The following is a 26,614-nucleotide window of genomic DNA, read 5'->3' as shown; positions in this document are numbered from 1 at the left end:
GTTTTGAAAATGTATCAAGTAAAGAGTACAGCGATGTTCATGTTAGAATGTAACAGATAAAAGTAAAAAGTAGTCTAAAAGACAAAATACTGAAAAAAAACTACTCAAGTAAGGTAATTAAGTATTTGTACTTTGTTACTTCCCATCTCTGGTGGCCATTTTGAGACACAGCTCAGCTATAGAACAGAGGTGAGCTGCGATTGGCCGTTGCCTGAGCCCTGAGCACCTGTGATGTCATCTTCAGTCGACAGCAAGTGGCAAAATGGCCGCCCCCTGGGATGGATAAAAACAGCTCGATTTTGCTTCACAACTCATATTCCACAAATGTAATATTCATCAGAATGTCATGTTTAGACTAGTGAGGTCACATATAACATATTATTGTCATGAAATGTTTAAGCTTGACTTCCACTGCAAGGAAGACATATTATAGATGTCGAAGTGTCCTTGAGCAAGACAGCGAACCCCGATTTGCCCTCAATAGACCCGGCAGCGCCCTGCCCGGCAGCAGTCGGCCATTTTGGCGCGTGAACGGGTGAATGCGAGGCATTGTAAAACGCTGTGGGCGGCCATATGGTGTCGTTAAAGCGCTAAAGCAGTCCGTTGACCTTTGACCCATTTCTGTTTGTCCAGATTCAATAAAATCCAGAACACCAAGAACACCATGAAGAAAGACGGCATCAGCTCGCTCACCTACCGAGTGGTGCAGATCAAAAGGTACCCGCTGTACACTAACATTTCAGTCGAGATCGGCAAACCGCCACCCCGGCCTTTCAAGGGATAGATAGCTACAAGGTAGGTTGGGGGCGGGAACCTTTGGGATGGACGCGCCAAGGAAGTCACAAGCACATCTAAGCGAGGACATTTTTTTTTTTTTTTTTTTTTTACACTTTAACTTGCTCTTCTAAGCCTCTGGACAACTTTTGGAACCGTTGGCCAAAGTTTGATGAATGGCGTAAAGCGGGGAGTTCATGGACTGAAAATGGAGGACGTGAAAAAGGGGGAGCTCGAGGCTAAACGTTCCAAAATGGCAAAAGCCATTAAAATGAATGATGGGAGGACCACCATGGAAGTTTTTGGGACCTCGACAGCAATTGACGTGATTAGCGATTTATGAGGACACCCGCAGGGTGGGGGGAGCGACTCATCAAGATGATCACGGATGCCGCTTTCTACGTGTTTACCAAGAATTAGCATACGGCGGGTGTGCGTGAAAACCCCCTCGCTCACGTGTGTACGTTATCCTGTGCGAGTTGAAATCCCAAATGGAAGCCTCTGGCGTTAACGAATGAATGTATCGTGCCTGCATCTCCCACATCGGGACTACGCTGGGACAAAGTAGATATTTTTTCTTCTTCTTTTTTTTAAAGCATAAAAAGTGAAAGTTATTGGATGAACTTGTGCAACATGAATATTTGTTGACGCTGTGCGGAAAAGTGTGATATGACGAAGATGAAGCCTTTTGTTTTGATCGATGAGGCAAATGAGCTTGATTTGATGTGATGTGAGGCACAACAGGGTCATAATGCTTTCCTGTGTTCCTGCAAAATGTCTTTTTTTTTTGCGCCTGTGGCTGCACAGCGAAATGCAGAATGATCACACTTAACTCATTCACTGCCATTGACGCCTATATACGTCCAAAAAAAATTTTAACATTTTTTTTATTGTATATTTAGAACAGATATAAAATGTAATTACGATGACAAATTGAAATCGCCTGACGCCCCTAATTTTTAATTATCTTTTATTTTTTTAAATAAAGAAAAGATTATCTTAAAAGATAATATTTTCTTTTTTTTAAATCTTTTTTTAAGAAAAGATTATTAAAAATTAGGTGCGTCATGTGATTACATTTTTCAATTGTAATTAATCGCATGACTTCACTAGTTAACTCACGATTTAAAAAAAATATATTAAAAATTAGCGGCGTCAGGTGATTCAAATTTTTTATTGTAATTAATCGCATGACTTCACTAGTTTACTCACAATTAATCACACATTTTATATCTGTTCTAAATGTGCAATAAAAAAATTCTAGGTTTTCATACTCTTGTTAACAAAAGTGGGGGAAAAAAGTTAAACTAATAGAAATAGTTTTAAAGGATTTTTGACGTATATAGGCGTCAATGGCAGTGAATGAGTTAATTCTATTTTCGTTTTATTTTGCCATATTCTCGCCCAGACTCGATGGCCTTTATTTTGTTGCTTTATCCCCTCCCTCTGACTTACTGGCTCATAAAAAATCTCTATTTGGTAGAAATGAACAGAGCTGGTGGAAATTGTTTATTCTAGGCATGGGCCGGTATCAGATTTCTTTTCTTTTCTTTTTTCCAAACCCAAAAACAAAACATCAAGCTAGCAGAGAGCGAAGCAATCATTAACACGGCATAGAAATCAGATTTCTGACGTTATGACAAACGGGAGTTGTCATGTTATAGCACGAAACTTTGTCATTCCACTCTAAAAACAGTTAAGTCAAAAGTAACCCAATTATGGATCAAAAATGGACAGATCCACCATAGTTGGGTTATTTTTGACCCAACTATTTTTAGAGTGTGGGTTGAGAAACTTTCTTATTCTAACAAGAAACTTTTGTCATTAGGATGAGAAAATTTTAAAGTAGTCCATTGAGACCTGATAGCTACATTTTGGTTTGCATTTCCGAGTGAGAATTATTTATTGATATTTCCACCTGAGACGTTATTATATGGACATGGCTGCTTTACTTGCAAGTCGTCGCCATTATGAGAACATTTTTCGTTGAAACGAGAAAAAATTCTCGGCAAAACGAGAAAGTTTCTCATTTGGATAAGATATTTGTTTGTCCTAATGAAAAACATGTTTCGTTAGATTATATTTTCTTCCACCATGTCAACTAAAAAGCAAAAAAAATAGATATAAATAAAAAATGTAGTACAAGAGTAAAAGTACTTATTTCTCAGTAAATAAGTAGCTACTTCTGTTCTTCGCTAGTTATCTACCTAGGTAGCAAGTCTATAAATATTTCAGTTGTAGACGTGCTAGCTGTTGCAGCTGGTTTATTTATCTGTTTTCCGGTTTTGATTGTGTGACGTTTGCAATGCGAGCCCGAAGGCACTTTGATGTCAATTTCAGTTTACAGCAGTGGGCTGTGCAGGACAAAATGGCAGCAGCCTGAAACTGAAATTATTATTCCACAAACACAATATTAACTCATTTGCTCCCAAAAACGTTTAAATACGTTCTATTTTAAATATTGCCATGGTCCCCAAAAACATTTTATTTTTATTTTTTTTTATGCTAGAACATACAAAAGGTTTTGATTCAGCCTCCGAACTGAAGAGAATGGTTGAAGCGATGGTAGTTATTACAAAAATGGCCAGCAGGTGGCAGCAGAGTATAAGAGATCAACCAGGGCCATGTTGCAAAAAGCTCTTCCCCCCAGTTTTAAATAGATTTGTGGATAATGATGAAACATATATAACTATATTCTAATGTTAATTGTTTTCAAACCGGAAACAGATAGAAAAATACTTAAATCTTTCTTTTAGTAGGTTCCATGTTTTTATAGCAATAGAACACAATAGTCTGTGGGCCTGGCGAAATCAGTCAAAATACAGTTAAACAGCCGGGAGCGAAGGGGGTTGCTTCTGTGAAAATGGCTGGGATTGAATGAGTTAATCAGAATACCGCATTTTAAGACAGTGGGGTAACAAAATAGATCTTATTGCGAAAAAAAAAAATTGATGTTGTAGAGTGGATAGAGCATATTTTGCATATCCTCCCTCTACCGAGCCGCAGTACCTAAAATATCACTTTTTCGACCCGAGAGGGACCAAAAATATCCACGTTCAAACTGCTGATGGAATTTTTGGACAGTTTTGAGACCGACTTTTTCAAAGTGATCCTTGAAACCTGTCACCGGCCCATACCTAGTCAATCCAAAGCTCGCAATGACAAGTAATAAAGTTTGCATCTTCAGCATATGGTGGGATCTCACAAACGACAAGCCTTATTAGTTTTGAAACGTTTTAATACTACTAGCACATGGTACTAGCAGCTCATCATCGTTTTCCCCACATTGCACATATCCAAATGTTTTCATGCTCTAATCTTCCATTTTGTCATACTGTTGCCGCCTACATTTACAGTACATATATAAACCGATCTGATGCCTTCAGTCGTTATTTTCTATCAATTAAATGACGTTTTAAATGAGAAACTGTAAACCAAAACATCTTCGCTGTTAGCTTCCACTTTGGTGAGACTTGAGGGGGTTTTAAAAAAATATATATATATTTTTTTTTTTTAAACATCCCCACCTGTCTGGTACGCTTATCTTCACCTGAAGGTTGTTGTTTTGCAAGGTGAGATGAGTCCTCACATTCACGCTGTCTTCCCTTCTTTCTTTTTTTTTACAGTATATTTAGTTTTTTGCATTTGATCACCTTTGATTGCCTTTGCACAGTCTCATTGATCTTTTCTGCCCTCCTTCTTGCAAATCTCACTGCAGGCTTGAGTGCCACCAAGAGCAGCCAAATGCAATCATCCGCCTTTAACTTGGCGATAGAAAATGTTCTCAAGTCATTAACGATGACCAAAGGCTCGATTGAACATCATCTTTATTGTTAAGATAAAAAAATACTTTTAAAAAAAATCATCTGCTGTATTATATGTTAGGGGTGTCAAAAGCTTTGGCTAACCCTAATCCTAAAGTCCCAGTTCGGTTCAGACCGGCCGGGTCTGCCCGCGAATAGCTAAACCCATTAAAAATGCATTGGGAATTTTTTTTTGAAAAACATGGATAAACCTCCGAAAAAAACAAGGTTGGCTTCCCCCATTAACTCATTCACTGCCATTGACGGCTATAGACGTCAAAAAATCATTTGAACTATTTCTATTAGTTAAAAAAAAACAAAAACATTTTTGTTAACAAGAGTATAAAAACCTAGAATTGTTTATTGTACATTTAGAACAGATATAAAATGTGTGATTAATTGTGAGTTAACTAGTGAAGTCATGCGATTAATTAGGATTACAAATTTTAATCACCTGACACCCCAAATTTTTAATAATGTTTTCTTTTTCTTTTTAATTCATTCACTGCCAATGACGGTTATAAACGTCAAAAATTTATTTAAACTTTTTTTATTAGTTTAACTTTTTTTCCACTTTTGTCAACAAGAGTATGAAAACCTAGAATTTTTTTATTGTACATTTAGAACAGATATAAAATTTGTGATTAATCATGAGTTAACTATTGAAATCATGCGATTAATTACAATAAAAAAATAGAATTGCCTGTTGCCCCTAATTTTTAGTAATCTTTTTTTCAATGAATGTATGGCAGTGAATGAGTTAAAAAATTAAACATGAATTGAAAAATTGCATTTTTAATCTGAATGGGTGCCAACAAAAAATGAACAAAATCATGTTTACAATAAATAAGTATTTCATAGTTGAGGAATTCAAACGCAATAGCCAAAATCTATATATTTTTTGTGAATTTAAAAAAATTATATTGGTGATTTCCAATAATAATAAAATATAAAACTTTATTTAGGGTATAGCTGATATAAATTAAGAGGCTCATTTGAAAAATTAAATCAAAACCTTTATTGAAGAAGTCTTTCAAGGAGGTCTTTGTCATTTCATCGTAAAATAGACAACCCAAAGAAAATGTCAGTAGCAGTCAAGTCCAAAATGTTCACGTAAGATTGCGCACAAAAAGCACCCCCCGCTTTTTAGCATTTAATTGACAGGACAGCTGAAGAGTTGATTTTTGATCTGAACATTTTGCGCTCATTTTAAAGAATTTTTCAGATTCGAAAAAGAATACAGGAATGATTTTGACCCGTCGTTATTTATAGAATAAATAAGCCATGGACATAGGGGTCCAGCCTACTTAACTCATTCACTGCCATTGACGTCTATAGACGTCAAAAATTCATTTCAACTATTTCTTTTAGTTTAACTTTTTTTTTGTACACTTTTGTTAACAAGAGTATGAAAACCTATAATTTTTTAACTGTACATCTAGAACAGATATAAAATTTGTAATTAATCAAGAGTTATCTAGTGAAGTCATGCGATTAATTCCGATTTGGAAAAAAATCGCATCAGGCGGTTAATTTTTTTTTATTGTAATTAATCGCATGACTTCACAAGTTAACTCACAATTAATCACAAATTTTACATCTGTTCTAAATGTACAATATTTTTTTCTAGGTTTTCATACTCTTGTTAACAAAAGTGGAAAAAAAATGTTAAACTACTAGAAATAGTTTAAATGAATTTTTGACGTCAATAGCCGTCAATGGCAGTGAATGAGTTAAAATCAAATTTGGGTGAAAGTACTCACACTGTCCTTAAATTTAAGCACATATATACCTGTGTAAAAGTAGAAGTAGAATTTCAAATAAAGTACAGATTCTGATATCTGTTTCACGTGTAATACCGAGGTAAAGACGCATAGCTAAAAAAAAATAATAATCAATTTCATTATTTGCTACTTCCCACTACAGATCCAAAGTCATGCCAAAAATAATCTAGTATTTACTAATTGCTGTACCACCCCCCCCCCCCCCCCCCCCCTTCATGAAACATTCTTAAATTGATACAAGAAGACACACACTCAGCAGGCTCGCTGCATCACACGAGTCAGCCCTAATTTGATTTGATGGGAGTAAAGGGCAGGCGCAAGCGGCCCCCAGTGTCCATTTACACCAAGGTGGGTTTCGGCATTTCTATTCATTTCCTTTCCCTTCAGTCACGCGGCGAGAAGTGCTCCATGTTTGCTAATGGACTCTGAGTGCTGTGATGTTTGAATTGAAGCCGCACTGGTGGTCAAGCACACCTCAGGTGCTTACGGCTTTTCGTTCCTCAGTACAGGGCCAACTTCCTGTCGGGACTTTCGGGCCCGAAGGCGTTTTTAAGATGGGAAAAAGATATATATCTACTGTAAATCCAAACGCTGTTTTTTTTTCTTTTTGTACATTGAATGTTAAAAATGTTATCTTATATAGTATGCATTATGTCATATCAAAACTAATTTTTCTATACAATCAATAAAACTTCTGGTTAAAGATTGATAATGATTCTGTCATTTGTTGGGCAAAGTCAAACAAACCACTGGGAATGATCTAAAGTCTTTTTTTGTTGTTGAACATTTTTTAATGTTAGAAAGTTTTTTTAATGTCGCCAAAGGTGCTAATATAGAATGTCATCATTAACTCATTCACTGCCATTGACGGCTATAGACGTAAAAAAATAATTTGAACTATTTCTATTAGTTTCAATTTTTTCTTCCACTTTTGTTAAGAAGAGAAAAAAAAATGATTGTACTTTTTTTTTTAATTAATTTAATTGATTTAATTAAATTAATTAAAAAAAAAGAAGATAATTAAAAATTAGGGACATCAGACAATTACATTTTAAAATTTTAATTAATCGCATGACTTCAATAGTTAACTCACGATTAATCACAAATTTTATATTTATATATAATATATTTTTTAATGTTTTCATACTCCTGTTAACAAAAGTGGGGAAAAAGTGAAATTAATAGAAATAGTTCAAATCAATTGTTTACGTCTATAGCCGTCAATGGCAGTGAATGAGTTAAAATGAATGAATGAACGAATAAATAAATAAATAAATAAAAGCAATTTTGGCTAACTAAGTAATTATACCATTCACACTTTTTTTCCCTTTTTTAAAAATATTTTATTACTTGGATTATTTGTAAATTTAAAATAATAATAATAATTCACTTTTGAACATAATTCAGATTTACTTTAAATGTATTTTTTAAATATTGTATTGTAATAATAAAGTTAGATTTGTGGTGATATTTTATATTATGTATACTGTATTAGATATACTGTTGTGATATTATATTGATGAATAATGAAGGTTATGACTGTTTTACTTTTGACTTGCTTAAATAAGTTTTATTTCAAAATATTTTTTTAAATCACATCTTGTTATTAACTCATTCACTGCCATTGATGGCTAAAGACGTCAAAAATTCATTTGAACTATCGCTATTAGTTTCACATTTTCTTCCACTTTTGTTAACAAGAGTATGAAAATCTAGAAAAAATGATTGTACATTTAGAACAGATGTAAAATTTGTGATTAATCGTGAGTTAAATAGTGAAGTCATGCGATTAATTACGATTACAAATTCGCATTGACGCTCCTAATTTTTAATAATCTTTTTTTATCTTTTCTTTAAAAAAAAGATTAAAAAAAATTTGTGGCATCGGGTGATTAAAATTTGTAATCATAACTAATCGCGTGACTTCTCTCGTTAACTAAATAGTCATGCGATTACGATAACAAATTCTAATCGCCTGACACCTCTAATTTTCAATCTTCTTTTTAATCTTTTCTTTTTTTTAAAGGATAAAAGATTTTTTTAAAATTAGGGACGTCAGGTGATGAAAATTTTTAATCATAACTAATTGCGTGACTTCACTCGTTAAGTCAAGGTTAATCACAAATTTTATATCTGTTCTAAATGTACAATAAAAAAATTATAGGTTTTCACACTCTTAAAAAAAGATTAAAAATTAGGGGCGTCAGGTGATTAAAATATGTAATTGGAATTAATCACATGACAACTAGTTAACTCAAGATTAATCACAAATTTTATATCTGTTCTAAATGTACAATACATTTTTTTCTAGATTTTCATACTCCTCTTAACAAAAGTGGAAAAATGTTAAAACTGATAGAAATAGTTCAAATGATATTTTTTTTTATGTCTATAGCCGTCAATGGCAGTGAATGAGTTAATATTTATATTGTTTTAAGTTATTCATACTTGATCTACTGAATTTAGGTAGGCGATTTTTCTGCCCTTTTGTCATTTTTTTACAGTTGTGTTTTAGGATATAGACAGTGTGTATTTTCCATTTTTTAATACAGTATTGATTCATAACTAAGCACACATTATTTTTCATTTATTTGAACCGATGGTCTAAACCTGACAGTATGATCTGCCTTGTCGGAGGTTTGCGCTTGCTCAGAAACGTGTAATCGAACCCACTGCTGCAGTTCGATCCAGACTATTTTGTAGCCCATTCAATCCAGTATCGCATTGCACAAGCCTTTCAAGTCAGTCCAATCAATGAACCTTCAAGTCGAGGCTTGATTGCACAGAAGCTATCCACTCAATCCGTTTTGCTACAGCATCATTGACTTTAGAAAAAAGTGTATTTTTATTTCCATATAGAGCACTTACAAAAAAACAGTCATTTCCTCACAATGGCATTCGATGAAGTCACTTGACATTCACGCACACGAGGACGGCTTCAAAACGGGATTTATTGCCTTGCTAAACAATTTGCTAATCTAGATTGCATCACAGCGGTGACCTGTGACAGGTCAATTACGCGTACTTATCGTCTCGTATAAACGGTATTAATCCTGTTTACAGGTTGTTGGAGTGCATTACAGATTTGGTGTGAATGATACAGTCCACCAGGAAGATAGCATGCCAGCTAACAAACAGAATGCTGTTAGAAGAACCCGCATTAACTCATTGACTGCCATAGACATCAAAAATTCATTTGAACTATTTTTATTAGTATAACTCTTTGACTGCCAGACGTTTTCAGAAAAGGGATGCCGTGGGTGCCAGCCAATTTTAAGCATTTTGACTGATCTTTCAAGGTCCATAGAAAATTATGTGTTTGGACTATGGAAACACACATACTGCCAAAACAAGATTGAACTCTCATCTTCCATCAGAAAAAAAAAGTTTGTTTCTACCTTATTCTGTTTTTGAGTAATCAACAATAGAAAATGGTTAGTTTCACCTGTTTTGAAAAAAACGTCTTTTAACGTCTTTGGCACTCCTCCATAGGATTTTACAAAACGTTATTTAACGTTTTTGGCAGTCAAAGAGTTAACGTTTTTTTTCCCATTTTTGTTAAGATTATGAAAACCTAGACATGATTTTTTTGTACATTTAGAACAGATGTAAAATTTGTGATTAATCGTGAGTTAACTAGTGAAGTCATGCGATTAATTACAACTACAAATTTTAATCGCCTGATGCCCCTAATTTTTAATAATCCTTTCTTTTAAAAAAATGTTTTAATAATCTTTTTTTTTTAAGAAAAGATTATTAAAAATGAGAGCCGCCAGGCGATTAAAATTTGTAGTTGTAATTAATCGTATGACTTCACTAGTTCACGATTAATTAAAATTTTGATATCTGTTCTAATACAATAAAAAAATTCTAGGCTTTCATACTCTTGTTAACTTAAGTGAAATTATGATTAAAAATGGTAATCGCCTGACGCCTCTAATATTTAATAATAATTTCTTAAATAAAAAAAAGATTATTAAAAATTGGAAAAAAATAATTACAATTATTTTATTTTATAAAAAAAAAAATCATTATTAAAAATTAGGGGTGTCAGGTGATTAAATTTTTTAATCGTAATTAATCGCATGACTTTACTAGTTTTATATCTGTTTTAAATGTACAACATTTTTTTATAGGTTTTCATACTCTTGTTAACAAAAGTGGGAAAAATGTTAAACTAATCGAAATAGTTCAAATTAATTTTTGACGTCTATTGCCGTCAATGGCAGTGAATGAGTTAAAGGTAACACCGGCAGTGCTTTAAAGTATAGGATCGCGCAAACAGCAGTTCTCAAGGGCAGCGGCCCCCAGTCTTTTTTTGCACCACAAACAGGTTTACGTAGACATATTTTAACTAACCATCGTAACATTGAAAGCCCAATATCCCGAACTTTTTTTATGAGTAGTCTTGTTGTGTACGCAGCCTGTATTTTTTCAGAGCTAACTCGAAGTCTTTGACGCATTAGTCAAGATCATCAGTTTTGGCTGTCGGACTGCTCGGGCGTGCAGTTTTTGAGGCGGGAACAGGTGGCCAGGCGGTTGCCCTCCCAGTAGCCGGCATCCTGGCCATCGTGGCAACGGCACTTGGTGCACGAGTCCACCCAGACGGGCTCGCCGGCGGGAATCACCCGGCTGCGGGATGAGTCCACGTAGCAGTTTGGACCTGGAGGGGGTCAAATGCTCAAATTAAAGTAAGCAGGACTTAATTTTTCCACATAATGATAATTGGGTTAATGGTAAGCTTTTTCTACTCTTCTGATCAAAAGTATTTTTTTCCCCATTTTTTTACTTTTTAGAGTTGTTTTACTCTTCACATTTAGTCAGTTAATATATTGTAATGTGATTTTTTGTTTTTTACCAGTGACGTTTGTATTTTTTTTAATTGTCATTTTTAATTGTGTTGTAGTGATCAAGTGATTTTTTTGCTTTCAACATTTTTTTCCCCAGTTTTTATACTCCTGGCATTTAGATTTGCACATTTAAAAAAATATTGTATTCATTTGTAGCGATGAAGGGTTTTAGCATTTTAGCCTTGACATTTTTATTTAAACTACAATCTTATTTTTAAACTATCACTGTAATGTTTTTAATTTTACTTTGGTTTAACACTTTTTCTAATTGCTTTACAAAAGATATGTATTTTAAAACATTTAGTCATTTTAAAATGCATTGTATTAATTTGTAGCGATTAAGGGATTTTTTTTTTTTACAATTATTTTATAACTGGCATTTACTTTTTTTAATAATTGCAGTAGGGATTAAGTGATATAAATATTTTACAATTTAATTTTCTTTATATATTTTAAAAGGTCATTTTAAAAATGTTTAATAGTTTTTACTATCAGTATTTCATTTCATATAGTTTTGAAAACATTTGGGCATTTTGTAGTGATTTTTTTTGCACTTTTGTTGACTATTTTCTCTAAATATTTAATGCATATTTTTGCACACTTTTTGACATTTTCATTCAACAATTTCCTTTTTGTCATTAATTCTTTTGTCTCTATTATTTTACTCTTTACATAATATCTCTTCTTTCTTTTTTCCAGCAGTGTGGATGCCCTGTGGCACCATGCTGTCCCCTACAGGTCAGTCTAGGTACTACAACACACCGTGACGTGTTGTGTTTTGCTGGACTTCTCAAGTACACCACACAATACAAGAACAATAAGCACGCACGCTGATCCTCCCCCGCCCCCCGCAGCCTTTAATGTGGCTCTGTATTGTTTAGAATTGCTGCGGTCTCTCACCCTCCTGACACTCGGGGCAGCACTTGCCGGGCTGGTACACGGGGTTGACGCATGGTGGGGGCGCGCAGTCGGCCACCAAACAGCGGGCGATGCCGTCGCTATCGCAGGTGCACTGCTCACATTCGCTTGGCTAGGAAACACACAGGGCAATAGGAGTGACACACTTGCACCTGATCCATTTTCAATGTGAATGAGTCATTATCAGGTGCTTTTAAAACTGTTGGAATTTTTCTCCCCCACAAAGTTCATATTTTTAATTTAACTTCATATTCATTTCAGTAGATATGCTGTTGGAAAGGCATAGTGGTCAAGCGCTCACACTTTTCCAACAGCGTTTGAATTCACTGGACACTTCATTTAAGTGTAGGTGTCCAGTTACTCCCACTTTCAATAGGGGGCGCCATTTGCCGTTAGGTTCTGAGACTGAGTGTGTGTATTGTGCTGCATGAAACATGATCACGTTTTTGTTTACACGCGAGACGAACATGAGCCTTAATATCTCTGTCTGTGAAAAAAATGTGTCTTAATGACTTGAATTGAGATTGTAGGTGAATGTGTACACTAACTTGCCACTAGGTTGCACAACTACACTTGTAGTTCTCACTATTTTACACCTGACATTTATTTTTGATCTATATATTTTTAATGGTGTACTATTGATTATTATTTTAACTTTTTAAAACTATTATACAAATAAATACAAAAACATTTGCTATATTTTTCCTTTTTTTCCATTTTAATATGGTATTAATTTCTAGCCACTTTTCCTAATTATTATTATTTTTAATATTTACATTTGTTTTGTGGGGGTTATTTTTAGTGTTCTGTATTAATTTGAAGTAATTGTGTGATTTTGTCACTTTTATTTTAATGTATATTTTAAAATATACATTTAAAGGTCATTTTATAAATCTGCATTCTATTTAAAAAAAAAATCTATATTTACATTTTTTTTTATCTTCATGATTTGTAATTTTTAATAGGGTATTAAATTATAGCGATTAAGATTTATTTATTTATTTATTTTTTTACAATTATTTGACATTTTTTAGGGGGTCCAATTAATATTGTATCAATTTGAAGTGATTATTTTTTTCTTTCAAGTGGGAATTAATTAGCAATTTATTTGGGAGGATCAATTTTAATATTAACAGATATAAAATGTTCGACTTTTTTTCTTCTTAAATCTTAAAAAAAAAAAGAAGTAAAAACAAAACAAAAAAATAATAATTTTTGTCCCAGGTCACATTAACTCATTCATTGCCATTGACGGCTATAGACGTCAAAAATTATTTTTAACTATTTCTTAGTTTAAAAAAAAATCCCACTTTTGCTAACAAAAGTATGAAAACAAAGATTTTTTTTTGTATTAGAACAGATAAAAAATGTATGATTAATTGTGAGTTAACTAGTGAAGTCATGCGATTAATTACGTTTAAAAATTGTAATCGCCCGATGGCCCTAATTTTTAATAATCTTTTCTAGAATAGAAAAATAAATAAATGTGTTTTTTTAAAGAAATTATTTATTTATTACAAATTAGAGGCATCAGGCGATTAAAATTTGTGATCGTAATTAATTGCATGACTTCACTAGTTAAATCACGATTAATCACAAATTTTATATCTGTTCTAAATGTACAAAAAATATATATATTCTAACAATTCTAGGTTTTCATACTCTTAACAAAAATGGGGAAAAAAATGTTAAACTCATAAAAATAGTTCAAATAATTTTTTGACGTCTATAGCTGTCAATGGCAGTGAATGAGTTAAAGTTACTATTCCCCTGGGCTGTCATGATTGAATTTAATAGCTTCATTGCCTCATTGCCTTGAGTTTGACACAGATAGTTCAGTCGAATCAATTATTGAGTGTCAACTTTCACATTTAAGCTGCAATTTGAAAAAAAGAAAAAAAAAACACCTAAGCCGGTGCATTCGCGGAGGCTCCACCGGGGTCTTACCTGAAAGTTGTGCCCCAGCTCGTAGACCACCCCCCGGTACTCGCAGCCGATCCTCTCGCAGCGGGGGCAGCAGTCGCTGGGGTAGTGGCTCACGTGGATGCACGCCGCCGGCAGGCTGGTGCACTCGGTGCGGGCACAAGCCGACCCTTCGACGGTGCACTCACACTGGGTGCAGTGGTCCGAGTCCAGGAAGTACCACTCCCCCACGTAGTAGATGCTCCCGTTGGCCTCGCAGGTGCCCTCCGGTTGCTGCTGCTGCTGTTGGCCGACCACGGAGAAGCCAAAGACGGTCTGGGCGCACAGAAGCACCGCTAAGAGGAGCTGGCCCGACATCATACTCTATCACAACACGGTGTGGTGAAAGTCCAGGAAAGTTGGGTGGGTGTATTTTTTTTTTCTGCTTGGAATATTTGTCACATTATTGCTGAAACTTGTTGACTCCGTTCCAAGTTCCAAATCGTTGCTCCACCAAGACTGTCCGCTTTCTGTTGTGTTGTGAAGCTTTGGTGGAAAAGTGGGTGGAGGCATTGAAGGAGAAAACTATCCTCCCCCAGAGTGCTCCATTAGTGGGCTTTTATAAGAGATTTGTAAACAGTTTAACACGTTTTTTTTTTTTTTTTTTTTACCGCACTGCGACCTTATAGTGACATAATGAAAGTGACGGCAGCGTCTGACGTGAAATTAAAGAAGTCCAAATACAAGTATGTGCGCCATGAAATCACCTGAAGTGGAGGTCGCGAGCACGAGACCTCGCGATACTTCACCCCCTTAGCAACTGACATGTTAGCCTTGGATACCAGTGGAGTCGTGCGAAGGGCAGATAGACGGTGAGTGTCTAACTGCTTCATACCGTATGGAAATTAAATACACATTATGCATTCCATAGTGTTTAAATAATTGTATTTTATTTGTGTCAAATTATGAACTGTACCCGTGGGCACGTCTCTAACGTCATGTTAGTCGTTAGCAATGGCAAGCTACCCTGAATGCTTTCTGTCAGTCATAAAAATAACACTTATTAATTTACTTACTAATTAAAACCACAGGTATTATTTCTCTACTTCTATTCAATCAGCTGCATTATATATTAACAGTAGTGTGGAAGTTTTTCCCCAACCACATGACATTTAGATATATTTTTCCAATTGACTATTTGAACATCCGGGTATTTATGATATTTCCGCATTGCAATGCTTCTTTTACACGGTGAAAACAGACGGCGTATATTGTATTGCATGCCTGTGACTAGCATACGAAACCAGGCAGATTGTTATAGTAGCCAAACGAAATGTCATCACATTTTGAAATCAAAATATTCTTCGCCAATCAAACGATCCAAAGTCCAATGCTTTTCAATGAGTGGAGAGCTTCAATTTCACTGACTAAAACCGCCATTTTGGATCGTGAAGTAAGCTCGGAATTGGTCATGGTCATTTCGGAGCCTTGCATTAGTGGAAGCAGTGAAATAGTGTTTTCCTCACATTTTTGAGGTTCTGGGTTCGAATCTAGGTACAGTCTTCCTGTATGGAGTTTACATGCTCCTGTGATTGCAAAGCTTTCTTCCCACATCCCAAACCATCTATGTTAGGTTCGTTGAAGACTCTAAATGGACCAAAGTGTGAATGGATGTATGTGTATGGGTGCCCTGTAACTAACTGATCAGGGTATGTATGTACCCTGGGTTAGGCTCCAGCTCACCCGCCACCCAAATGAGGACTGTCGAAAATGGATGAATGGATGGATGTGAGTTAATGGAGCGTAAGAAAAACATTCCATCACTTCAGTTAACTATACTCATGTAACATTCAATTTTCTTTTATTCTTCAGCCACGGACTTCCACCCATATGCAGTCTACCAGCGGGAACCAGACTTGGTGCCCGGGTCCGTGTCTTTGGAGCCTGATTATTGAGCACGTCCCAAGGTCCGAGATGCCCAAGATTCACGCCACCCTGGGCCGCTCGCTGGTTGACACGTACACAGAGCTACACGCAGAGGTGATGTTGATTTTTTTTTTTGCCAATATTTTTAATTGCCTGCACACGTAGACAGACAATATAACAGTTCTCAAAGGCATGTATTCATTATCCAAGTAAAAGTAAAACTACTCACCATCTAAAGATGCTTGATGGTGAGTTCACCTGTGACACTAGTAAGCAGTATAGAAAATGTGTGGCTTCTATCTTCTATCCCACCATAAATTCTGTTAAAACTCTATGGTTAAAAAAAAGCCTAATTATTATAATATATAATATAATAATATTTTTCCATTTTTTTCCATTTTAATATGGTATTAATTTCTAGCAACTTTTCCTAATTATATTATTTTTTAATATTTACATTTGTTTTGTGGGGGCTATTTTTAGTGTTCTGTATTAATTTGAAGTAATTGTGTGATTTTGTCACTTTTGTGACAATTTTATTTTGTTTTTATTTTTTAATTTTATTTTTTAATGTATATTTTAAAATATACTTTTAAATGTAATTTTATAAATTTGCATTCTATTTTTTTAAACATTTTTTTAATATTTACATTTTTTTAAATCTTCATGATTTGTAATTTTTTATAGAGTATTAAATTATAGTGATTAAGATTTTTTTTATTATTTTTTTTTACAATTATTTGACAACATTTTTTAGGGGGTCCTTTTTAATGTATCAATTTGAAGTGATTATTTTTTCCTTTCAATTTATTTGGGAGGATCAATTTTAATGTTAATATTGGATTATTTTTACTGTTAACTTTGTTTCAGATATAAAATGTTTGACTTTTTTTCTTCTTAAATCTTAAAAAAAAAAAAAAGTAAAAACAAAACAAAAAAATAATCATTTTTGTCCCAGGCCACATTAACTCATTCACTGCCATTGACGGCTATAGACGTCCAAAATTATTTTTTAACTATTTCTATTAGTTTAACTAAAAAAAGCCAAATTATTCATCTTTCTTTGAGAATATGTGTCTGTTTCTTAATGGTATTCATTCTCCGAGTGAATCAGCTTTTATTCACCTCAGCAGTCCCAGCAGTTAAAGTAAAAGAAAAAAGAACAACCTTTTTGTTTCGCAAGAAGCTTCGCTGAGCCGCTTAGACTCAGCAATTACAACTCCCAGACTGCCTAATAAAAGCCAAACTGGGTTAAAAGTGGCACCGCCGTCCAAATTTTAGCCAGCCAGACATCAATATTTACACAAGGGCCCGCTGAACTCTCCCTCAGCTCTGGCTTATTGACCCCACTCAAGACAGATTTGCTGTACTGTTGACAAGTCCTGATATAAGCGGGATCAGGGTCACTTTGGAGGGTGGATTAAAGGGAAATACCCCCTTTTTCCTTTGAGGAACCGGGAATAAGAATTGTTAGAGTAGGGGCGAGGAACCTACGAAAGCATTTGATCCGGCCCGCCGAGGAAGTCCAAAAAACAAATCATACACCAGATGAACTGTTACAAAACGCCCAAAAGAATCTAACCCACAAATACTTATAAGACACTCCTTTCCAAAAGTATTGGTACAGTGAGTACTGGGGATGCACCAAAATGAAAATGTTTGGCCAAAACCGAAAGTTGAAAATGAAAAATACTTGGCCAAAAGCCGGAAAAAAAATTATGCCAATTTTTACTATCATTGCATTTATTATAATTAATTACAATTATAATATTATTATATATTTAGCACTGGCATTTTAACAAAGCACAATATAAATTGAAATGTGCCCACAAAGCAGACATGTTAGCTAAAGCTAGCTAAGGTACATTAAACACCAAACGAGGGTTGAGCATTTTCTGGCGGTGCGATTGCACCTTATATTCAATGTAGTTTTCACAGGCGGGGACGGAATGCGTGCTGCGGGACAAGGTGCGGCGCACTTAAAATCGGCACATTTACATGTTCACTAACGTTTAAAAATAAATAAATACATTTGTTCGCACCCGCTAATCGGCTTCGGTAACGGACTGCAAAGTCACACACGGCGTCCTGTACAGGTCTGCCGCCACTCGGAGATAGCAACAGTGCTAGCATTAGCTAAAGTATTTAGCACAGCCACCGGGATGCCGGTGAAAAAGTGGAAGTGTTCGAGGGGCTCTTGTTAAAAATAAAAAATAAAAATAAATTTAAAAAAAGGGAAGGCTCACCTGTACTGCAGTACACGGCAGTTCTGTCTTTTTTCGACCCACTTAAATGTTGTACACCAAGCGACGCCCCTCTTCTCCGGTGTACGCAATGACCCCGGGAGCTGCTGCGACCCACCGGTGCAAACTCACACGGTGAAAAGCCAGCGAGAAGAGAGGCGGACAATCACCCCCGCGTTCGCTGTTTAATTCAAACAGACGCTTGCTTGCAGCGTTTTTTTTTTTTATTTCAGCCATATTCTTTTCGGCTTTAATATTTCTTTTATAAAAATTTTAGTGGCCTAATATTCGGTGCATCACTAGTGAGGACAATTGATTTATTGTTGCTGAAAACATTTGGTTTTGAAGTAAAAATAGGAATATTTTACAAATTACAAGCAAAGCAAACTTCTATAAAAGTATTGTGACTATTAAATTCAAACAGTAAATTGTCCCGTCTCAGACATTAGTTGACGTTGACTAGTTGCTGATGATGTAATTGATATTTTTTCCGTACTGTACAAAAATAATACAGGGTTGTTTTCCTAACCCACTCGGAGTGTAGTCGTGAATTTTCAGCAGATTGTGTTACTTTTGCCCAAGGTTGAGTTAGGCATGGGCCAATCACCGGTTTGACAGTTTACCGTAATTGTCATAAATGTCATGGTTTCAATAACTGCTAATACTGTCTGTTTTGGTAATGAGGTCTTCTTTTTTTTTTGAGGTGACTTCTAAGGACACAATATCATTGGGCTGCTTGCAGAAAGTTAATTTTTCTCTTTCTTGGTGAGCACAAAGGGGAGGGGTGAGCAGTTTCGCACGGTCATTGGAGGGAGCAATGCGAAAGAGACACGACAACCATGTATGCCTCGTCTGCTGATTAGTGTGTTCTAAATTGTCCTAAAAATAGATAAATAATAAAAAAAAAAGCATGGTGCCAGCGTGTACTAGTTAGCTTCAAGGACAACATGAGTAGCCCACGGCTGTGTTTTAAAAATGGCTTACGAGTGATGGGGCACTGTGACTTAATAAGAAGTATTAAGATAAAAGAAGAACGTTAACATTTATTTTTTTATACAAACTTAATATGGTGCATGTTTGTTTCTTTAACAAATATTCTATATTTTGTTCAAAAATAACATGTTTATTTAACCCCAAATATTTCAATGAAGGTAATTTTAGAGCTGAAATTTTCATAGCGTGATACTGCGATATCTTTGTTCACCGTTATCAGAATCTAATATCAGCCCATACCTAGTTGGGTTTTATTATTTTGACAAAGAAGGTCAGGTTGAAGATTGGATTTAGATGAGCTGAAGCTGGTTGCAATTTTGTACAGTTTTGTTGTGTTTTAAAGTTGAAGGAAATTTTACATAACTTTTCCTGGAAAACGGAATCAAATTCTCAACCAATTCATTATGTAAAAATAACTCAGCATTGTCTCAATCCCTTTTGGACCCAACGCTGGGTTAGCTATTTCCCCTAGTTTGGGTTACTGATGACGACACAGCAGTTTGAATCAATGTACTGAGAAAAAAAAAATGTCATCACCCTCAGACGTCTCCCCTTAAAATAAAAAGAAAATCTCGTCTCTTTATGTGGCATAAAGAAAAAGCCTCATTGCAAACACTGGACACGTTTTGTGTGTCTCTTGGTGTCTTTTGTTTGTTTTTGTTTTTTTCTACTTTTGTGCTTTCTGCCATCCGCTCGCCTCCATCTGTTGACGAATGTCTCTCGGCAGTCAGCGCACCAACTGACCTGAAAAACAACCACTGACAAACAAATAAATAAATCAAACCAACTGGGACCGACGTTGCCATGCAGTTGTGTTGCTTCTCTCGACAAATACTCCATATGTATAAAAAAACAAAAACGAATACAAAACTAAACAAAAAAAAACTAGCATACCTTCTCTAAAAAACAAGTTAAAACTAACTGAATTTAAAAAGCAAAAGTCAAACAAGATCAAAACTACCTAATAAAAAATTCAAATCTATTATTTCCCAGGCACACACATATATACGCACACACTTTTCTCAACCTCTGCATTTATGTTCAAGAATTCAAGTCTTATCAAGAAGGGAGGATTAGGCGGTTTTACGCTGTTATGATCTCCCCTCCCCCCCCCCCCCCCCGACCCACTGAGCCTCTCTCTGCATGCATGTGTGTGTGTATGATTTGCATATGAACCGATTCCCTCTGCATCGTTCTAATTTGATTTCCGTTCTCCAGGCCTCTAATCGTCGCCAATTATCTTCTTTTGCATGTGAAAGGCCATTAAAGTTGATTACATAATTGAGGACCTAATATGCCCTTGATTGTGTTCGTGCGTGTGCGTTTGTGTGGCACACAAAATGTGAGGTGATGTTGGCTCGGTAAATTTGGTTTCCCAGTCAGGGCCAAAAAAACATCAATGCTGTTGGAAAGGTTCTGAAACGTTGTTTCTCCCCCCAATCATGAGGAAAGCCCAATCATGTCTGCCTGACATTTTTGAGGATCTGGATTTGAATCTCATCTCAGGAATTTGCATGTTTGTGCGAATGTTGAAAAAAAAAGCCAAAGAAAAAAAGCTCAAATGAATGGGTAAACTTAAAAAAAAAAAAAAAACACTAACTAAGCGGTATCCACGGGCACCAGTAGTCATGTGTCCGGCGGGCCTCTCCAAAAATAGCTCACCAGTGATGGGGCATTGTGATTTTCTAGGTATGATATGTCAGTGATCATTTGAAAATGTAAACGGTAGAAGAGAAAGATGTAGCGACATGTTGGTATTTATCTGTTTCCTAATTACTGTGAGAAATCATTAACATACAATTTCATTGGACTGTCACTTACAAATATTTTTAGGATTGATTACCTAGTGGACTATTCCATCTATTACTCAAGTAATCGCCCCCCCATTTTGAGGCAGAAATTTTTGTTTCGACCAATTTGTGTGGTCAACTTCGCAGTTTAAAAAAAAAAAAAATCCCCAGCGCTAATAACATATGATTTAAACGTAACTTGAGCAAATGTGTTATTTCAGAAGTGTGTATCAAACTGGTAGTCCTTTTTGCATGAATCAGTAGCTCTTAATTAAAAAATAATAATTTGGGTGATCCCTGCTCTACATTAATACTGAATATAAAGCCTCGTTCTTCACATATTGTGAAAGTCTACACGTCTTTGAACTGGAAGATTTAGCACATATCTGAAACCATTTTAAAGTGCCTGTGATTGACCCCCAAATAAAGTTATTTATTTATAACTCATTCACTCCCAGCCATTTTTCACTGAAGCAACCCCCTTCGCTCACCGCTGTTTTACTGGATTTTGACTGATTTTTGCAAGGCCCACAGAATATTCTGTTTTATTGCTATAAAAACATGGAACCTATCAAAAGAAAGATTAGAGTCTCTTCTTTCATCAGAAAAAAACAGTATATTTGAATCTGTTTCTGTTTTGCAGCAATTAGCATTAGAATATAGCTAAGTTTCACCATTATTCACATTCCCGTTGAAAACACTGGCAAAAAGAGCTTGTTGCATCATGGCCCTGGCTGATATCTTATACTCCTGCTGGACGTTTTTTTTGTAATAACTACCGGTGCTTTAATCTACCTCCTAATGTCAGAAGCTGCTTCAAAGCCTTTTGTATGCTCTTATTAAAAAAATAAAAATAAAAAATAAAAAAATTCTCTGGAGAAGAAAATAAAAAAAATTAAAAAATGTATAAATACGTTTTTGGGAGCGAAGGACGAAGTATTAAAACGTATTTACATATTTTATTATCAGGTTTGAGAAAAATCCACTCAAAATCACAACCCACCCAGAATGTGTGGTAGTGAGTGACCCACTAGTTGAGAATTGCTGCTTTTGAAGCACTAGCGACCAGTCCATCTGCCCTGCATACCTGAAGATTCGGGTTCAAATCTCAAATTTGCATATTCTGCCCATACTTTCTCCAGCTTCTTCCCAAATTCCCAAAACACGCATGCTATGTTCATTAGAGACTCTTAGCGGAATGTGACTGATCGGTCCAGGGTGTGACTCCAGCTCACCCGCCACTCTAATGAGGACAAACAGTCTATGAAAAAAACGGATTGATGGCTGCTCTGTCCCTGACTTGTTTCTACTGCAGCCTTTTAATGAATCCCGTGCTTCCATACACCCGAGTGAAAGGTATTGAGCGGCTTCTAAATTCCCCAACACCAACATCCCCGCCGTCAAGGTCTGCATTCTTCCTGCAGCAGACAAAAATAAACCCTCCATGTATTCACAAACCCTGTGTAATAATTGAGTTTAAGAATAACTGAGTTTTCGCAGCGCTCCACTTGAAAGTAGCTCCTGCGTGAGATGAACTGTTTTACTGCAGAAGGAAGGAAGGAAGAAAAGGAAGCAGAGTCCACTTGTCAGCCTTTGAGCCGTGAAGCCTTAACATAAACACTCCAGTCGACAGCCAAGGGCCCACAAAGGAAGCCACACTAAATGGCCGTGCGCTGTCAATGCTGAACACACACAAACACGCAAGCATTAAAAAAAAAACATGTGTTTTCAGCTCCTCTGGTATTTTCCTTTGAAGACAAGTTTTTACGGAAAAGCGGTCAGACATGATTGACAAGCAGCAGGTGTAGAGCGTGTTAATGGTAGCCAGACGCACATGGACAACATTTTCTTTCTCATTATTTGTTTCCAAAGCACACGTTAAGAGTTTTCAGTGTCATTTTCAGTGACAGTTTTGAGAAGATTTGAGTATAGGAAGAGTTTAAGCGCGATGCACACATAATAATATTACAGGTCAACACATTTTTGCGTTTTGTTATCAGAGCTACAAGTCAACTTTTTTTAGATTTCTAGATTTTTTTTTGGAGTGATTCCAAATCTGCCCTTGGTTGTTCTCAGGTTTTCATTGCTAGTAATGTAGTCAAGACCACACCAACCGAGACCAAGACATCAAGAGTCCAGGGTGCTATGACCAAGACTTTTGGAGGCTGTGACCGAGACAAGACCAATACTTTTTTAGGCCAAAACCTAGTCTTTTGGAGGTCGAGACCGAGACAAGACCAAGACTGTTGGTGGTTGAGACCGAGACAAGACCAATACTTTTTTAGGCCAAAACCTAGTCTTTTGGAGGTCGAGGTCGAGCCAAGACCCAGACATTTGGAGGGTGAGCTCAAGATCTAAGCAAGATCCAGAATTGTGGAGGTCAAGACCAAGACTGTTGGTTGTCAAGGCCGAGACAAGACCAATATTTTTTTAGGCCAAAACCTAGTCTTTTGGAGGTCGAGACCGAGACAAGACCCAGACATTTAGAGGTTGAGACCAAGATCTAAGCAAGATCCAGAATTGTGGAGGTCAAGACCAAGACAAGACCAATACTTTTTTAGGCCAAAACCTAGTCTTTTGGAGGTCGAGACCAGGACAAGACCCAGACTTTTGGAGGTCGAGACCGAGACAAGACCGAGACTTTACGAGGTCAAGACCGAGACAAGACCGAGACTTTTGGAGGTCAAGACCAAGACTTTTGGAGGTCTAGACTGAGACAGGACAAAGACTTTTGTAGACCGAGACAAGACCGAGACTTTGGGAGGTCAAGACCGAGACAAGACCGAGACTTTTGGAGGTCAAGACCAAGACTTTTGGAGGTCTAGACTGAGACAGGAGAAAGACTTTTGGAGACCGAGACAAGACCAAGACTTTAGGAGGTCAAGACCAGGGCAAGACAAACACTTTTAGAGGTCAAGACTGAGACAAGACCCAGTCTTTTGGTAGTCAAAACCAATACAAGACCAAGACTTTTGGAGGTCGAGACCGAGAAAGACCGAGACTTTTAGAGGTCATGACCGAGACAAGACCGAGACTTTTGGGGGTCAAGACCAAGATTTTAGGAGATCAAGACCAGGGCAAGACAAATACTTTTAGAGGTCAAGACTGAGACAAGACCCAGTCTTTTAAAGGTTAAAACTGAGACAAGACCCAGTCTTTTGGTAGTCAAAACCAATACAAGACCAAGACTTTTGGAGGTCGAGACCGAGACAAGACCGAGACTTTTGGAGGTCAAGACCGAGACAAGACCGAGACTTTTGGAGGTCAAGACCGAGACAAGACCAAGACTTTTGGAGGTCTAGACCGAGACAAGAGTAAGACTTTTGGAGACCGAGACAAGACCAAGACTTTTGGAGGTCGAGACCGAGACAAGACCGAGACTTTTGGAGGTCAAGACCGAGACAAGACCGAGACTTTTGGAGGTCAAGACCGAGACAAGACCAAGACTTTTGGAGGTCAAGACCGAGACAAGACCGAGACTTTTGGAGGTCAAGACCGAGACAAGACCAACACTTTTGGAGGTCGAGACCGAGACAAGACCGAGACTTTTAGAGGTCAAGACCGAGACAAGACCGAGACTTTTGGGGGTCAAGACCAAGATTTTAGGAGATCAAGACCAGGGCAAGACAAATACTTTTAGAGGTCAAGACTGAGACAAGACCAAGTCTTTTAAAGGTTAAAATCGAGACAAGACCCAGTCTTTTGGTAGTCAAAACCAATACAAGACCAAGACTTTTGGAGGTCGAGACCGAGACAAGAATGAGACTTTTGGAGGTCAAGACCGAGACAAGAGCAAGACTTTTGGAGACCGAGACAAGACCAAGACTTTTGGAGGTCGAGACCGAGACAAGACCGAGACTTTTGGAGGTCAAGACTGAGACAAGACCGAGACTTTTGGAGGTCAAGACCAAGACTTTTGGAGGTCTAGACTGAGACAGGAGAAAGACTTTTGGAGACCGAGACAAGACCAAGACTTTAGGAGGTCAAGACCAGGGCAAGACAAATACTTTTAGAGGTCAAGACTGAGACAAGACCCAGTCTTTTGGTAGTCAAAACCAATACAAGACGAAGACTTTTGGAGGTTGAGACCGAGACTTTTAGAGGTCAAGACCGAGACAAGACCGAGACTTTTGGGGGTCAAGACCAAGATTTTAGGAGATCAAGACCAGGGCAAGACAAATACTTTTAGAGGTCAAGACTGAGACAAGACCCAGTCTTTTAAAGGTTAAAACCGAGACAAGACCCAGTCTTTTGGTAGTCAAAACCAATACAAGACCAATCCTTTTGGAGGTCGAGACCGAGACAAGACCGAGACTTTTGGAGGTCAAGACCGAGACAAGAATGAGACTTTTGGAGGTCGGGACCGAGACAAGAGCAAGACTTTTGGAGACCGAGACAAGACCAAGACTTTTGGAGGTCGAGACCGAGACAAGACCGAGACTTTTGGAGGTCAAGACCGAGACAAGACCGAGACTTTTGGAGGTCAAGATCGAGACAAGACCAAGACTTTTGGAGGTCGAGACCGAGACAAGAGTAAGACTTTTGGAGGTCAAGACCGAGACTTTTAGCGGTCAAGACCGAGACAAGACCGAGACTTTTGGGGGTCAAGACCAAGATTTTAGGAGATCAAGACCAGGGCAAGACAAATACTTTTAGAGGTCAAGACTGAGACAAGACCCAGTCTTTTAAAGGTTAAAACCGAGACAAGACCCAGTCTTTTGGTAGTCAAAACCAATACAAGATCAATCCTTTTGGAGGTCGAGACCGAGACAAGACCGAGACTTTTGGAGGTCAAGACCGAGACAAGAATGAGACTTTTGGAGGTCGGGACCGAGACAAGAGCAAGACTTTTGGAGGTCGGGACCGAGACAAGAGCAAGACTTTTGGAGACCGAGACAAGACCAAGACTTTTGGAGGTCGAGACCGAGACAAGACCGAGACTTTTGGAGGTCAAGACCGAGACAAGACCGAGACTTTTGGAGGTCAAGACCAAGACTTTTGGAGGTCTAGACTGAGACAGGACAAAGACTTTTGGAGACCGAGACAATACCAAGACTTTAGGAGGTCAAGACCAGGGCAAGACAAATACTTTTAGAGGTCAAGACTGAGACAAGACCCAGTCTTTTGGAGGTTAAAACCAATACAAGACCGAGACTTTTGGAGGTCGAGACCGAGACAAGACCGAGACTTTTGGAGGTCGAGACCGAGACAAGACCGAGACTTTTGGAAGTCAAGACCAAGACAAGACCGAGACTTTTGGAGGTCAAGACCGAGACAAGACCAAGACTTTTGGAGGTCGAGACCGAGACAAGAGTAAGACTTTTGGAGACCGGGACAAGACCAAGACTTTTGGAGGTCAAGACCGAGACAAGACTGAGACTTTTGGAGGTCAAGACCAAGACTTTTGGAGGTCTAGACTGAGACAGGACAAAGACTTTTGGAGACCGAGACAAGACCAAGACTTTTAGAGGTCAAGACTGAGACAAGACCCAGTTTTTTGGTAGTCAAAACCAATACAAGACCAAGACTTTTGGAGGTCGAGACCGAGACAAGACCGAGACTTTTGGAGGTCAAGACCGAGACAAGACCGAGACTTTTGGAGGTCAAGATCGAGACAAGACCAAGACTTTT

General features: G+C 37.1%; 3 protein-coding genes across 7 annotated transcripts in view; 2 read left to right on the top strand and 1 right to left on the bottom strand.

The window, feature by feature from the left end:
- Positions 1-7,073, top strand: part of b4galt2 (UDP-Gal:betaGlcNAc beta 1,4- galactosyltransferase, polypeptide 2) — a 124,604-nt gene extending 117,531 nt beyond the window's left edge. For both annotated transcript variants that reach the window (XM_077557841.1, XM_077557842.1), the window contains exon 8: positions 634-7,073. In XM_077557841.1, the coding sequence (XP_077413967.1) occupies positions 634-784 (151 nt within the window). In that variant the 3' untranslated portion in view covers positions 785-7,073. The remainder of the gene's footprint in view (positions 1-633) is intronic.
- Positions 7,074-9,182: 2,109 nt separating this feature from the next.
- Positions 9,183-14,833, bottom strand: LOC144044962 (von Willebrand factor C domain-containing protein 2-like). The gene is made up of 3 exons (XM_077559692.1): positions 14,077-14,833; positions 12,112-12,241; positions 9,183-11,024 (listed from the first exon to the last, which is right to left on the bottom strand). The coding sequence occupies exons 1-3, from the start codon at positions 14,410-14,412 to the stop codon at positions 10,837-10,839; spliced, it is 654 nt and encodes a 217-aa protein (XP_077415818.1). The 5' UTR covers positions 14,413-14,833; the 3' UTR covers positions 9,183-10,836.
- Positions 14,472-26,614, top strand: part of ccdc24 (coiled-coil domain containing 24) — a 27,524-nt gene continuing 15,381 nt past the window's right edge. For 3 of the 4 annotated variants that reach the window (XM_077559691.1, XM_077559690.1, XM_077559688.1), the window contains exons 1-3: positions 14,472-14,903; positions 15,763-15,819; positions 15,904-16,071. In XM_077559691.1, coding sequence (XP_077415817.1) covers positions 15,802-15,819; positions 15,904-16,071 — 186 coding nt within the window. In that variant the 5' untranslated portion in view covers positions 14,472-14,903; positions 15,763-15,801. The remainder of the gene's footprint in view (positions 14,904-15,762; positions 15,820-15,903; positions 16,072-26,614) is intronic. The other variant, XM_077559689.1, reaches the window with a different exon arrangement.

This window comes from Vanacampus margaritifer, chromosome 2 (assembly GCF_051991255.1).
Source record: "Vanacampus margaritifer isolate UIUO_Vmar chromosome 2, RoL_Vmar_1.0, whole genome shotgun sequence".
In the NCBI taxonomy this organism is placed as follows: domain Eukaryota; kingdom Metazoa; phylum Chordata; class Actinopteri; order Syngnathiformes; family Syngnathidae; genus Vanacampus; species Vanacampus margaritifer.
This window is presented reverse-complemented; position numbering and strand designations above follow the sequence as displayed.